Source organism: Nannospalax galili, unplaced genomic scaffold (assembly GCF_000622305.1).
Source record: "Nannospalax galili isolate Female #2095 unplaced genomic scaffold, S.galili_v1.0 scaffold908, whole genome shotgun sequence".
NCBI lineage: Eukaryota > Metazoa > Chordata > Mammalia > Rodentia > Spalacidae > Nannospalax > Nannospalax galili.
In genome coordinates, this window is record NW_008357930.1 from 36,413 (window position 1) to 51,300 (window position 14,888).

A 14,888-nucleotide genomic window follows, 5' to 3' on the forward strand; every position below is an offset into this window, starting at 1 on the left:
GAGTACATGAAAACTGGTTGGGGTGTATAAGAGAGGGGCAGATAGGGGAGGGAGGGTCTAAATATTCAAAAACATTGAAATTAAGATCTCAAATAAATATGTGTACTTGCACATTTACTTTAGCATTATTCAATACATGATATGGAAACAAATGTTCATTAACAGGCATGTAGATACAGAAAATTTGGTCTAGATATGTGTTCTAGTTTGTTTCTTCATTGCTGTGACAAAACACTCTGACCAATACCAACTTGGGGAGGAAAGGGTTTATTGGGCTTACATCTCCCCAGTCACAGTTCATCAGGGAGCCTAAGGTAGGATCTCAGGGCAGAAACCTGGAGGAAGGAGCACAGGCCATGAGAAATGCTTACTGACTTGCTCCCCTGGCCCCTGCTCAGCCTGCTTTCTTAAGCAACACAGGCCCACCTGCCCTGGGGTGGCACCACCCACAGTGGGCTGGGCCCTCCCACATCATACAACAATCAAGAAGATGCCCCACAGACATGGCCATAGGCCAGTTCAATGGAGGCAATTCCCCAACTGAGTCTCCCTCAACCCAGGTGTGTCAAGTTGACACTAAAGCTATCCAGCACAACATGCAATGGAATAGTATTTGGCATTTCAAAAGAAGGAAATCCTGCCAAAATGGACAACATGGAAAAAACCTAAAGGGATTATATTAACTGAAACAAATCACAGGACATTTACCACAATTTAATTTATATTAGCTATTAAAACTAGTAAGTGTACATACACAAATATAGATGCCTACAATTCTAGAGTAGAATGGTGGTTATCAGGGGCTATAAGACAGGAAACTGAGTTGTTTATTCAATGGGTACAAAATCTCAGTGATGTAAAATGGTTAAGTTCTGGAGATGTACTGCACAGCACTGTGCCTAGGGTTAATACTGAATTGCACTCATAGAAAGCATGCAAACTCAAACAAACAAAATCCCAGCACCGAACTGTGGAAATGTGCAGCAGGCCCCAATCTTAGTCAAAGAGCTGTTGGGCGGGTGACTACTGCTGGGTGAGGAAGAGCTGATCTTTAAGGGAGTGACTGTATAGGCTGACGAGACTCCAGTGGATGCACTTGCACTGAGGGATGTTTGAGGATACTAATTTAACTTGATAACCCTTAACATAAATGACAGAATGCAGGAAATCCAGTGGTGGGGGGTATGAAAGGGTGCTAATGAGGAAGGAGGCATAAAGATACTTTAGATGTTGTATATGAAATACACAAAAATTCAATTAAAATATACAAAAAATGTAACAGATTTCACATTAAATATTCTGATCAAAATAAAAATGGACTAGAGACATGGCTCAGCAGTTAAGAGTACTAGCTGCTCTTTCAGAGGCTCCAGGTTTGGTTCCCAGCACCTACATGGTGGCTAACAACCATTTTAACTCTAGTTCCAGGAGATCTGACAACCTCTTCTGACCTCCCTGGGTATTGCACTCCCAGGAACACTTAAATGCATTCATAAAAATAAAATACATAAAAATAAATTAAAATTTAGAAATACTATAAAGAAAGTCAATATTCAACCTCCTAAGTTTAAGGTTTTTTCAAAGGAAATACACATTCAAGCTAGACTGTACAGAGAGAATTTTCCAAATTCCCTTAATGTTCATATAATATATCAATACTTGGCCTAAAGAATCAATCATAGTTGTTGGTCTGTGTTCTTTGGGTCCATGTATAGAGAACGTCTTGATCATGATGCTTCCTGTCATGAGTCTGGAGTGAGGAAAAGCACTGAACTGGAGGAAGAAAAGGCAAACCCAGCTCCTTTGATCTTGAGGTGCTTCTGGGATGAGAGAGCAGAAAGCAGACAGGAGAAGGCAGTGGCTCTTCATTTTTCCCTGTTCCCTTTAAGGCCAAGACACTGGTCCCCAAGGGAAGATCTATAAAGCACATAGATCACTAGGGAATGCCAAGGACCTCTGACTGTTGTCTTTCTCTATTTTTGTAACTAGAGGGAGAACACTTCTTGGGTTGCTATTGATCTGGTGCAAACGTGGAAGCTCTTCCACCTCACACTTCCTGTACAGCAGCAGTCTCCTGCCCGATCTGTCAAGAACTGCTGTACAGGCTCAATGGTGTCCCATAGTGCTCCTGCAAGGGTGTCACACGGACTGGGTAAATGGGTCCCTGTCAGAACTCAGGGTGTTCTGCTGTAGTAGTGTAAGAAGAGGAATCAATTGTTCACAACCATGCAGAAAAGGGCTATCTGCCCAGAGGTGCCAGTTCAGCAAGCAAAGCAGCATGCACTATGGCTAACACAGGAGACCCCTGTGCAGAACACAAGTGACAATGCAGTCCACATTGTAAAGACTTGGGCTGTTATTTCCTCATGTTTTCTGCAAACATTTGTAAAGAATTAATAAGTGCTTCAATTGCAATTATAATCATTATATTAATTAAAAAGAATGTCCATTTTCTATTTGTCACTAAATTCTTGGCTTCCCATTTACTTAGTTCCCAGCCAGCATGCAAAACATGAAGTTACATGAATTACTGAATTGTTTCATGCTAATTTCCAGGAAGAAGCGGAATTAAATGATGCTCTTATGTATATGGAGGCGAGCTGAATGATATCAAGCTCCTGGCAACAGCCTCGTAACTAGGAAAGATTTTGTTTTAAATATAAAAAAAAATCTAGGCATGGTGATGCACACCTTGAATCCTAGCACTCAGGAAGCAGAGGCAGGTGGATCTCTTTGAGTTCAAGGCCAGCATGCTCCACATAGTGAGACTCTATTCCCCCCAAAAAAATCATGAAAGATAGAATTTTTCCTTTAAGATAAGGATCCAAATAATTACTATTGTAATCATTTTGTGCAATATCCATGGGTCAAGATGAAAATGTTTAAAAATAATCCTAATATGTACCAGAAATGTATACTGTCTCAGATGACAACTTTTTACATCTTTTCTCCATGATTTTAAGGGGAAAAAAAGGTTGGCAATGGATGGAAAGTGGCCCAGGGAACAGAGACCACGGCAAAGCTACGTGAACCACACTCCTGCTTCCCTGATCTTTTCAAATACTCGGTGGTTACAGAAAAGAGAGGGGTGTTAAAAAAGAGTCATTGCATCCTGCTAAACTTAATTAACCCCCTCTCTCAGACACTAATAGAGAGGCCCACATAAGTGCTGGCAGTGACTCCCATAAGGACTGGCCCACTGGGCTAGGAACCAGTGAGGAAGAACAGTGTAGACTTGTATCAAATCCTTATATTTGCTTTACCTGTGTGTCACTAAAATTGGAAATGAAGAATTAACTAATCTTAATATCTTCATTTCTTCTTACTAAAAGTCTGTTTAATGGCATGGTATCAATACAGATATCAAACAGTTGAAGGTGTCAAGAAAGTCCTAGTTTTTTTTTTTTTAAAAAAGACAAAAAAAAAAAAATCAGATGTGGTGGCACAGGCCTTTAATCCCAGCTCTTGGGAGGCAGAGGGGTGTGGATCTCTGTGAGCCTGAGGTCAGCCTGGTCTACAAAGCAAGTTTCAGGCTAACTGGGGCTACAGGGAGACACTTGTCTCACAAAAACAAAGACAAAAAAGAAGAAAATCTTTTTTTATCAGTCACTTGTCTTGTCAAGAGTTTAGATGCTGCTTTTGCCCCTGCAGCACAGAGCTTGGGCAATGGAAACAGAACCCACTGAAGTCCTGAAACTGAGAACCAAACCTAGAGGACAAGTTCAAAGACTACATAGACCTGACACCTGAAGCACACATTAGAGAGAAAAAATAATTCCATGGGAATTGGCTGGAAAATACTTAAAAGATTGAGTAAGATCATATCTAAGTCTGTAAATGCTTTATATTACTATTAAACAGAGCTGTGAAGTAATCAACAGATGTCTCAGACAGAAAGCTCTGAAGAAGTTAATGTTGGAACATAGCCATGGTTTTATCAATCATAAGCACTTACAAGAGTTTTAAAAGATGAGTGACCTTTACATTCATGTCTCCTTTAGACTTATCTTGAGTGTGTGTGTTTGTGTGTGTGTTTATGTGTCTATGTATGTACATTTTTCTGTGAGTATGCAAATGTAAGTGTAGGCATACCTATGTACACAGGTATAGAGGTCAGAGTTTGATGTTGGATGATTTCCTTGGTCACCCTACACCTTATTTTTTGAGACACCGTCTCTTATTAAACCCGTCTCACCAACTTGGATTTATTGCCTGGCCAGTGAGCTCAATGAATCTGCCTGACTCTACCGTCTCAGCACTGGGATTCCAGACACATGCCTCTGTACCCAGCTTTTTGCATGGGTACTGGGAATCTGAAAAGTCCTTACTACCTTACTCTGACTGAGTCATCTAATGTCTCCAGACTTAACAGTCTTTTCAGGTACTCAGGAAAGTGCTGAAAAGTTACAGCAAGATGCTATACAACACAAGCTGTCTACAATAACACCTATAAAATCCTAATTAGGGAAACAGCTCCAGTCTTTGTTGAGACAAATACTTCTAGCATATAGTACCAAGTACAAGAAATTCCAGTCAGTCTCATTACTTTATTTAGTTAACACTGAAATTTAGATATATTAGATAAATATCAATAGAAAGTTGGGAGTAAAATTATTGGATTCTAGAAAGAATAAACCTAAGTATAAGAAAAACATCTATGTAGCCTTGGGTGTGGCCTTTGTAATTAACTACACTATACTATAAACTCCAGCAATTTTCAAATAAAAAGACTAGTTATTACACTGTTTCAGTCATTCTATTTCTTTCAATATGTATCACCCAGCTCTATCCTATCCAGAAAGATGCTTAGTAGAGAAAGAAGAGAAAGCTTCCATGAAAGACACGTGAGATTGGGAATAAACCATTTGAATCCTCTCTTCACATAAATGTAAGGGGCCCACAAACAAAACAAAAAGTTTTGATTGGTTTGGATTTGAAAATACTGAATGAACACTAAATAGCCGTGATTCTCCTAAATAAATCTATTTCAAATCTATGCATAATGAGCAAGCAAGGAAAGTAACACAATGGCCCAAAACCAACATACAAAATATGGCAGGCTATCTTCTCCAAAAGTAGCAATCACAGAGGTTAGAAATAGAAATAAAACAAAAAAAATGATTAAATCCCAGAACAGTTTGAATTCCTTACACAAATGGTTTGACAATTCCTAATAGGAAATTTTTGAATCATTTTACTTAGAAATAAGTCATAGGGTCTTAAAAATATATCCACATAGGCATACTTGACACACAGGGTAAAATTTTCTTTAATAGTTAATAAAACTATGTCTACCTAAGGAAAAAATAGATTTCATGAATGAAATCATACACATATCTTTATATTGGGATATTCTCTATATTCCAAAAAAGCTGATAAATTTTAAATAATGCAAAACTTTTCTCTTGTATGTACTGTCAATAATTGATATGGTTGCTTCTGACAAGGCAATCATTTTGTTTACAAATCAAGAGTTGGTTCAAGTTATCTAATTTGCCACCCTAATATGCATTCATTGTCTTCAATTTCTCTTCAGTGCTTCAGATGTACTTAAGCCCTCCAACTTTCTTTCTTCTTCAATGCCAAGTTAATGAAAATCCAGAGCCTCAGAGTCTCAATACAGCTGATTTATTTCTTCTTTGTTGAGAAACAAATGAAGTCACATTTGTAACACATTTACATGTCATACACAAGCTCCATTAACTGAACCCAATTTAGTCATACAGAGATAGAATAGGTCTAGTTATCTAAATTCAAGTAAATAAGTATTAGCCTTTATATTTCACATGTTAAAAATCCCTTAACTACTATTGAGTCTGCTTTCAGATTATTTTCATGGAATAATTCAATCTTCATATTGTCTTCATTTTCTCAATGGTTATTATAAATACACGGACTGAAAAAGACTAAACAAGTCTGAAAAGAAATCCCACATATAGGATTAGTATTTCCATATGAATCCAATAGAAGTAGCCTGGGCAAATGACTAACCCTTAGATTAGATTATACACCAGTAGCTGTGAAGAATGTATAATCTAACAACTACTTAAAAGGATGTTTGTTCAATGATATACCTTAATATTATAGTAATGCTATGTCCACACACCACCTACTAATAAAACATCTGCTAAAATTTATTTCTAATTTTGATAGTTTTCTTTTTACAAAGCCCACCAAGGATTCTCTGATTGATGTACAGGTCATAAGAACCTTCCAGTATAAAGGGTCAGAGTACCTACTCACATCAACATTTAAGGAAGGCTCTCTACCTAGCACTGTTAAAACAAAGTCTTCCCATTATTCTGGCTCTTGTTTCATAGTTCATTCCCCAGTAACCAGGAGCAGCTCCTAAATCATTTCTATTTCATGTTTCCCACCTGTGACAAAGACACTCCTTCATGGCACCATGACAACCACACCAGCGACACAAGCACTTGGGCTCCTGTAGGAAAATGTAAACCCTGAAAAGAAGCCAGGAGATAAAGGCTTACTAGTCCTTGTTTCCCACTGGTAGGAAGTAATTACAAAAATTACTTTAACACAAAGCTACTGGTGAATGAATAGCTTATAATGTGAGGGGAGAAGCCTAAGGGTCTAGAGACTCAGTAAAAAAAATATGAGAAGATGAATGATATCATGCAAGTCCAACTAGCTTGCCTAAAGCAATCTTTCATGCTAAAAGCTAAGCATTCTTAAGAGCTTGCCAGGGTATATTTTTATCTGAGTTTAGACAATCGATGGATTGTATAGGTAAATTCTGAGTTCATATCATTACCGATTGCAATTTCAAAAGCAGAGTTAGATAGAAAACAATTCTAAGTAGACCACTGATGACAAAAACAATCCAATCATGATGGGTACGTTTCTATATCATAGATGTGCCAATTTTGTGCCTGCTGTTTAATTAAAAAACTGTCACTCCCTTGACAGACACATGAAGAACTATGCTTTACCCAAACTCACCAACTCTGCACTGATCATGACTCAGAGTGACAATATTAAACTGCTGGAGGTCTGAAAACTAATTGTGTGTTTTTTGCATGTTTGTACACATGTGGGGGGGTGCTTGCCCGTGCATGTAACTGTAGAGGTCGGAAACTGACTCTGGTATCTTTCTCTATTGTTCTCCACTGTAAATTTTTAACACAGGGTCCCTCACTGAACCTGCAGCTGGCCATTTCAGCTGGAATGCCCGGCCAGCAAATTTCCAGGATCCACCTGTTTTCACCCTCCATAGTCCCAGGGCTTGGGTTAGAGATGCGCCATGTTTGGATTTTGCTCATGTGCTGGGGATCTGTACTCAGGCCTTCATGCTTATGCAGCAAGCATTTTACTCACTGAGCCAGTCTTGGTGGTCTCATTCATAAGCAGTAGTTTTAAAATCTGTAGCTGTGGTTTCAGGCTTAATTCAACATATTTCTAAATGACTCTTCAAATTTTTCGATATTTCAAAAACAATACAAGTTCCCTATTTAGAATCAAGGTAAAACAGATCTGTGGTATGATTGAGTTGGTTGAGGACTTTGTTGAGTTATACCACATACACATAGTTCTGATGACTCAGATGAATGTTCTTGAGAAAGAGGAAATGGAAAATTGTGTTTGTACCTGATCAAGTAGAAAAGCTTAAGGGCTTTGAGTGGGATAGGAGCAAGTTTTATATCAGTTCCTGGTTTTAAAAAAAAAAATTGTTTTTGTTTTGGTTTAAGGACACAGTGTCCTCCTTATCTAAAGTTATAGATAGAAAGTGTCTTATAGGGTTCTTAATCCTATACAATGCGTATCTTCAGATTCTCCGCAATATAGCTGGGAATGAGGGCAGAAAGTAAGCACAGACATTCTAAGAATTCCAGGCCACCTGACTCCCCAGTCACCTCCATCTACAATAAGTCCATTTACACACTGCCCCAGGGCACGATTATAAGAATACATATTGCATATTTGGAGTGGAGTTGGAGTCTCTTAGAAACTGTTTTAATATATCTTCAAGCAAGGCCAGTAAGGGGTGACAGTGCTTAGGAAAAGGACAGTACACAACTACGACACAGGTCCAGGATTCTCAAGCAGACAGTCACTCACAATATTATTTCCAATGAATCTTCAAACTTAGATCCCAAATCTTCCCCATGTAACACCATCAACCTGCCTCTTGCTGTTGCACAATTTATATACTCTAATTCTGAAGACTTCACTAGTCTCTCAAATTAGAATCCTAAGGTATGTCTGATTCTTTCTTCCTTTCCCTACCCTACTCCCAAGATCTACTTTATCACAGAACTTACCAATTTTACTTTGGTTCCAGAGCTCCATCTCATTACTATTCCTTTAGTTCAGGTCCTAATCAGTTTTACTTGTGAACAGTTTCAAACTATAACTAAACCTAAATGAATGGCACTTCTGAGCAGCCAAACTGCCAAAGCCTTCAAAATGTAGCCAGAAATTACTGGGTCAGCTAGCAAAATATAGCAGAGTATTTATGGCACCCTTCCAGCGAAGCTTTGTTGGGTCAGAAATGGTTTGCTTATGACCAGTTCTCCTCCCTCAATGACTTGTAGTCAGACAAAATTATGACATAGTCCTCAAATCTATTTTTCTAGGTTACCTTAGTTACATATTTTATTTCTTACTATAACAATATCCTGAATTGATCCAGAAAAGCACTACGTTATACAGTATTTCAGCGTTCATTGATAAATCAATCTACCTTTCTAACTTAGTATATTTTAAATGATGAAATATGTTATAAACATATATTTCTAATTTGTACTTACATTACGTTTTGCCTATGAAAACACTGATCCCTAGTCCTTTGACAAGAAGAGAACTAAAAAGCTGCAGTCTTGTGGCAGAAGATATGGCTCAGCAGTTAAGAGCACTGGCTGCTCTTGCAGAGGAACAGTGTTTGATTGCCAGTACTCACATGGCAGCTACAAACTATCCTTAACTCCAGTTCCAGGGGAATTAGCCTTTTCTGACCTCTGCAGCATTGCACAGCACAGGTGCATTCACATACATGCATGCAATACACTCATACACATAAATTAAAAATAATAAAATATTCTTAAAGATTCTCAAAAAAGTAAATTGATATCACTAATAACTCAGTTCAATCAGGACTCTATAAATAGGAAAACAGCAACAATTAATTTCACTTTTATTTATCTTGAAACAAACTAAGAACTGAGAGATTTTTGGTGCAAGTTTTAAGGTAACTGAGTGTAAGAAAAAAAAAACTGCTTTTCCTTGATTCATTGCCACTGAAAACCTCTCCAAAATGTATCACTCTAAATCACTGTCTACATTTCCTATAACCCAGTCCTTTAGTCATGACTGACAGTCTTCAATGTTTGCATTCCTAATTTTCCCTTTAAATTAATACAATGCAAGTCTTCTAAATTTATGTACCCTCACTACTAAATTATTTTTCCTATTCTATTTATGTGCTTCTGTGTGCGTGTGTATGTGTGTGTGTGCGTGTGTGTGTGTGTGTGTGTGGTACTAGGGATCAAACTCATGGGCTTGTGAATGTTAAGCAAGTGCACTACCTCTGAGCTACATCATCAGCCCTTTTCTATTCTATTTAAATATTACAGATATTTAAAGCTTGTTATTCAAAAAAATTTCCTTTCTGTAAATGCTGCATTAATGAAAAGCACCGGGACTAACATTTATAGAAACTGATAACTTCAGGACTGAAACTGAGTTATCAAGTTCAGCTCAGTGGATCTATAGTTAAGACAAACAGAGGAAATAAGAGGTAAGCCACATGGACTGACCTGGTTTTCAGTTGTCCTGTGTATTTCCATAGCAGATGGGGTATGATTTTCTGAAAGGTACTGAACTATTACCTTGGGAAAAGATATTAGATATCTTAATCATGTCAGACTTTGAGAAAAAACTCTGTTTCTATCCTTTGTCATAGTTGAATCTGTCTTCCAATTTAGAATTAGACTTTTAAAACATGAAAATATAACTGAGAATAAAGAGTAATATATTCCCAACCTGAAGACAGGTAATGTCTGCCTTAAGCAAAACTTGCCTAACATATAAATTTTGCATACAAGGTAATTGTATAATTAGTAAAAGAGTAAAGCCACCATTAATTAAGCACCTGCTGCTTTTAAAGGCTATATTCAATGCTTTGTATATATTGTTTCTCATATTTTTGACAATAATGCAAAGTATTTCACTTTTCTAGTCACAGATTAAGAAAATGAGGCTCACCTGGTGTGGGTGGTGCACGCCTTTGATCCCAGCACTTAGGAGACAGATGCAGGCAAATTTCTGTGAGATGAAGGCCAGCCTGATGTACATAGCAAGTTCCAGGCCAGCTGGGGCTATGTGGAAGCCTCATCTCAAGAGAGAGAGGTGCAGGGCTCAGCAAGATTACTCACTCTCCTAAAGCATTGGAACCATTGATATTGCAGAGCCATTATTCACAGTGAGTCTAACTGAAGCTCATTCTAGTTCTCTTGCACCAGACTGTCTAAGTTAGACACATATTTCCTAACACTGTACATATGAATATAGTTCTGGTATATAAAACCAGGCTGTATTGATTTCTTCTGGGATTTGCTAATTGTAAATGTGCTTTCATGTGTGTTATTTCATTGATACCACCCTGTAAGGTAGGCTGGTGACATCTCAAAACCAAACTAGCAACAAGAAAGTAACTCCCCAAAGGCCATCTACAAGACAGACACTGAATTCAGATGACTTACATCCTTCCTTCACATTTCCTCAGGGAAATCTCCTTAGCGTAGAAAGTCAGCCTGCCAAAAGTAACACAACTTTTGGAGATTTGATTTAAAAAGTAATATTGATTCCAAATTTTCTTTCCTACAGGGGAAACTTCTATATCTAACACACAAGAATATCATATGAATATCACCTTATGTTCAGAACTCACTATGCCAAATGAAATAAAAAAAATTTTATGTGACATAATGAATTTGGCTTTTCTGGTTCCAACCTATTTAGAAATAAAATTATACAGCAGAATTTAACTTACATCTCCTCTAGATAGGAAAAAGTTTAGCAAAATAGAACTGAAGTCAAAGTTGCATAGTTATTTTCTAATGGATCTATCATTATGTTCTTAATACATAACTTGGTTGTTTCAACACATTGCATTTAAGAACTTTTACAGTAATAAAAATACATAATTTATATATTATGTATTATCAAACTTTAAAATACACTAAAAGATCATTGTTTTAATGTACAACTTTTAAAAAATATTTATTTATTACTTTTATGTGTATGAGTGTATTGCCTGCATGTATGTAAGGGCACCCATGTCATGCAATGCCCACAGAGGATGGAAGAGGGCATCGATCCCCTGGAACTGGAGTTATGGACAGTTGTTAGATGCTGTGTGGTTGCTGGGATTAGAACCTGGGTCTTCTGCAAGAACGGACAGTATTCTTAACTGCTAAGCCATCGTTCCAGCTCCTTAATGTAAAAATTTTAAAAGAAATCATGAAAAAGGTGCTGAGATATATTAACTCACTGGCATAAGAACATAACATAAAAAGAAAAAACAAAATTCATGTTTATAATATGCACTTTTCTACCTCCACATTTTATAAGAGCACATTCTCTTGAGTGATACACAGGCAGTTTTCATCATATTGTAAGCTTATATTTAATTATTAAGTCTTGTTAAGATGCCTACCTCGGTAGTAAAAGTCCTTGGGCATGTCTCTGACAGCCTGATCCACTACTGATCGCTTGTAGATGACGTGAATCCTTCCTTTTTCTTCCTCCATCTGTTTACCTCGCTCCAAGGGTTCAATGAAGTACTCTTCACTATCACTTTTTATCATCCCAGCCTAAAGAAAACATAAAATGTGTCCATTTAAAAAAGAAATATTTTTCAACTCATAAGCACATATTTTTAATGGCAAGAATATAGTTCACGAGAACTAAATTTATATTAAAACGGGAAGAAAAAAACAACTGGTTAAGGTATTCTTGTATATCAGGAATCCATACATAAGAAATTCATGTGGCAGAAATGAAAATTTCATATGAGGTAGAATATGAAGTTTATACAGAATAAATTCATACAACCCATCCACTTCAGAATGTGAAAAAAAGGTACCCATTGAGCTGGGCATGGTGACACACACTTTTAATCCCAGCATTTGAGAGGCAGAAACATGTAGATCTCTGTGAGATCGAGACCAGCCTGGTTCAGTTGACCAGTTCTACAGGGATACCCTGTCTAAACAAAGAACAAAGATACATGTTCTGCTCTGCACTTTCTCATCATAAAAATCTTATGACGCATGAACTCAAAAGAGATCTTTGATTTTCTATAATGACCCCTTGGAGTGCTGCTGTGAAGCATGCTAAGTATCTATGCAGCTTATTCCATTTCCCTGCTGTGCCACTACAGTATGAGAGAAGTGCCTTCATCCTGCACCCCATCACTTCTTAAATTACCTCTTTAACCTACTATGGAAATCCCACACTTCTAATATTTATTCCTTTGAAGAAATAACACATGCCCATGGCTAAAACTCCCAATCTTTCCATTAACTCCGCCTAGGGTAGCAGAAAGCATTCTTAACTGACCTAATCTTAGGAAACATTAATCTATTTGTATGTATTTTAGTATGCTGAAGTTCATCATCAAAGGAGTTTTAATGTTCATCTTTCTAGTCTTTTCTTTGCCTCCAAGTCATAAGTTTCCGAGTTTTATAGTTTAATAACTTTTATTGAATTTTTACTTTGATATTTCAGGCATGAACGAAATGCATTTTGATTACTGTAATCACCCACCTCTTCTAATCTCCCTCCCACACCAGTTACTCCCCTTCCTCCCTACAAGTCCTTTTCCATATCCATATCTTTTTATTTCTTTTCTTTTTTTCCTGAGAACCTCTGAGTCAAAACAAGATCATCTGTGCAACCATGGGTTTGGAACTATCCATTGGAGTCTGGTAGGCTTCTCCTTGGTTGGCACACAAATGAAGACAAAGAGTGCCCCCTTCCCCAGAATCCATCAGTAGCCATAGTTCAGCAGGGAGGGGAAGAGCTCTGTGAGCCTCTCCTCAATCCATGATTGATTGCTGATTGGCCCCATGTTGTGCAGGTCCAGTGTAGGCAGCCACAGTGGCTGTGAGGTCAAGACAAAATGTATCTGCACAAACAAGGATGTGCTAACAAATGGTTTGATCACATAAAGTCTTAAAAGATCAGGTGCTTTATTTCTGGGTCATATGAAGATCAGGATAATTCTATGCCAGCTGGAAGGGGTGTGTGTTCCACAAAGTCACCCTGGGATCTAGATTGTAAGTGGCTCTGCTGTTTTTCAAGAATGCCCAGTCAGCAAGGAAAAGAATGAGGAAGCCCACATGGGGGATGGTCAGGAGCTAGCCCTATTCGTGATATTTACCATTTCTCTACTTCTATGGACAGGATAGAATTACATGACTCACAGCCAATCATGACAAGGGCCAGGAAATGTAATCTGGCTCTATTCCCAGGGAGCAGAGACAGATTTTGATTTTGATGAGCAGATGGAAGTGGAAAACTCAATTGAGCTAATGTCACTCCCTTGCTTACATTTCAATTGCTTCCGATTACACTTAAAACAACACTCAGTAGGTTAACCAGACTCCAGAGGATGAACCCACACTGAAGGACATTTGGCAACACAAATTAGATTCTATAAGCCATATATGTATATTAAATTGGCTAGGAGTCAGGATACAGAGATGGAGGTGTGAATTGTGGGAGAGAAGGGGGGGATTTAAGTGCCACCAAATTATATTGTATGAAAATCACAAAAGTTCAATTAAAAAAATGTTTTTAAGAAACCACTCACCACCACATTCCCAGGATCGGTCTCACATGACCCTGCCTACCAACCTCAAGGATGCCACTCTCACTAATGAATGGGTTAAGCCATTCATTAAGCTAAAGCCCCTTAGGATCCAATACCACATGGAAACACCTTTATAGACATACCCAGAGGTGTTCCTCACCAGTCCCTTAGACATTTATCAAATCAGTCAAATCAACAACCAAGATTAACCATCACTGGGGATAGAGAATTATTAGAGATTTATGGTAAGTGTCAAAAATGGGAGCCTTGGTATGCTGGTGGCACAGGGAAAGGTACTGGAGGTGAGACATCTCCTTTTCCCACTCAGATTAAAAACCACAGCTGCTTCAGTTTCCTTCGTTGATCTTGACCCTGCCTCTTCATGACTCCATCTTATCTCAGGCCCTATCTGCTCACTCTGTCTTAGAGGCTCTACTCCATCCACAAATACTCCTTGCTGATCCTTGAATACCTCAGGCATGGAGTCTCTTTAAGGTCCTGACACAAGCTCTTTATTTAGACTCCTCCAGGACACCAGATGCTCTTGGCCCTCTTTAAATCCTTAAGTGTGACTTCTGAAGTCAGCATGCCCTCACTACCCATCTGCTCCTCCACTCAGCAGCTGAGGCCTGGCCTGGATTCCACTAACTCCTTGCTCTGCCTCCTCTTGCCACCAGAGGCCTAGTCACACTGTACTTCTATAGCAGAGCTATAGCTCCTCTGCTGGCTCTGAACATTCTGTATAATCTAACTGCTCAGCATTTTCATTGTTTGCGGATAGTCCTGGTTCTACTTCCATCTCTCAGTAGCCAGGAATTACTCTCAATCTGCTTTGTTCACTACGTAATCCATGTGCCTGCCACAGTGCTTGGCTTAAGCTAGACCATTCTTATTTGTTGAATGAAGAAAAAATGAGAAGGAAGAAAGAAAAATGAGAATGAGATACATGGTAAGATTATTCATAAATTTTAAATTTGAGTGACTAAGAAATTAATGTTTTCATTCACAGAAACAGAAAAGCAAGCTGGGAGTAGTGGTATACACCCTGTAA

At 38.1% G+C, this 14,888-nt stretch overlaps 1 protein-coding gene across 1 annotated transcript in view; it reads right to left on the reverse strand.

Annotated features, from left to right (window-relative positions):
- Positions 1-9,826: 9,826 nt before the first annotated feature.
- The window catches only part of LOC103752257 (A disintegrin and metalloproteinase with thrombospondin motifs 3-like), a 145,974-nt gene continuing 140,912 nt past the window's right edge, over positions 9,827-14,888 (reverse strand). The window contains exons 4-6 of the mRNA XM_029557627.1: positions 11,678-11,834; positions 10,722-10,772; positions 9,827-9,848 (exon numbers count right to left, since the gene is read on the reverse strand). Of these exons, the coding sequence (XP_029413487.1) occupies positions 10,768-10,772; positions 11,678-11,834 (162 nt within the window). The 3' untranslated portion in view covers positions 9,827-9,848; positions 10,722-10,767. The remainder of the gene's footprint in view (positions 9,849-10,721; positions 10,773-11,677; positions 11,835-14,888) is intronic.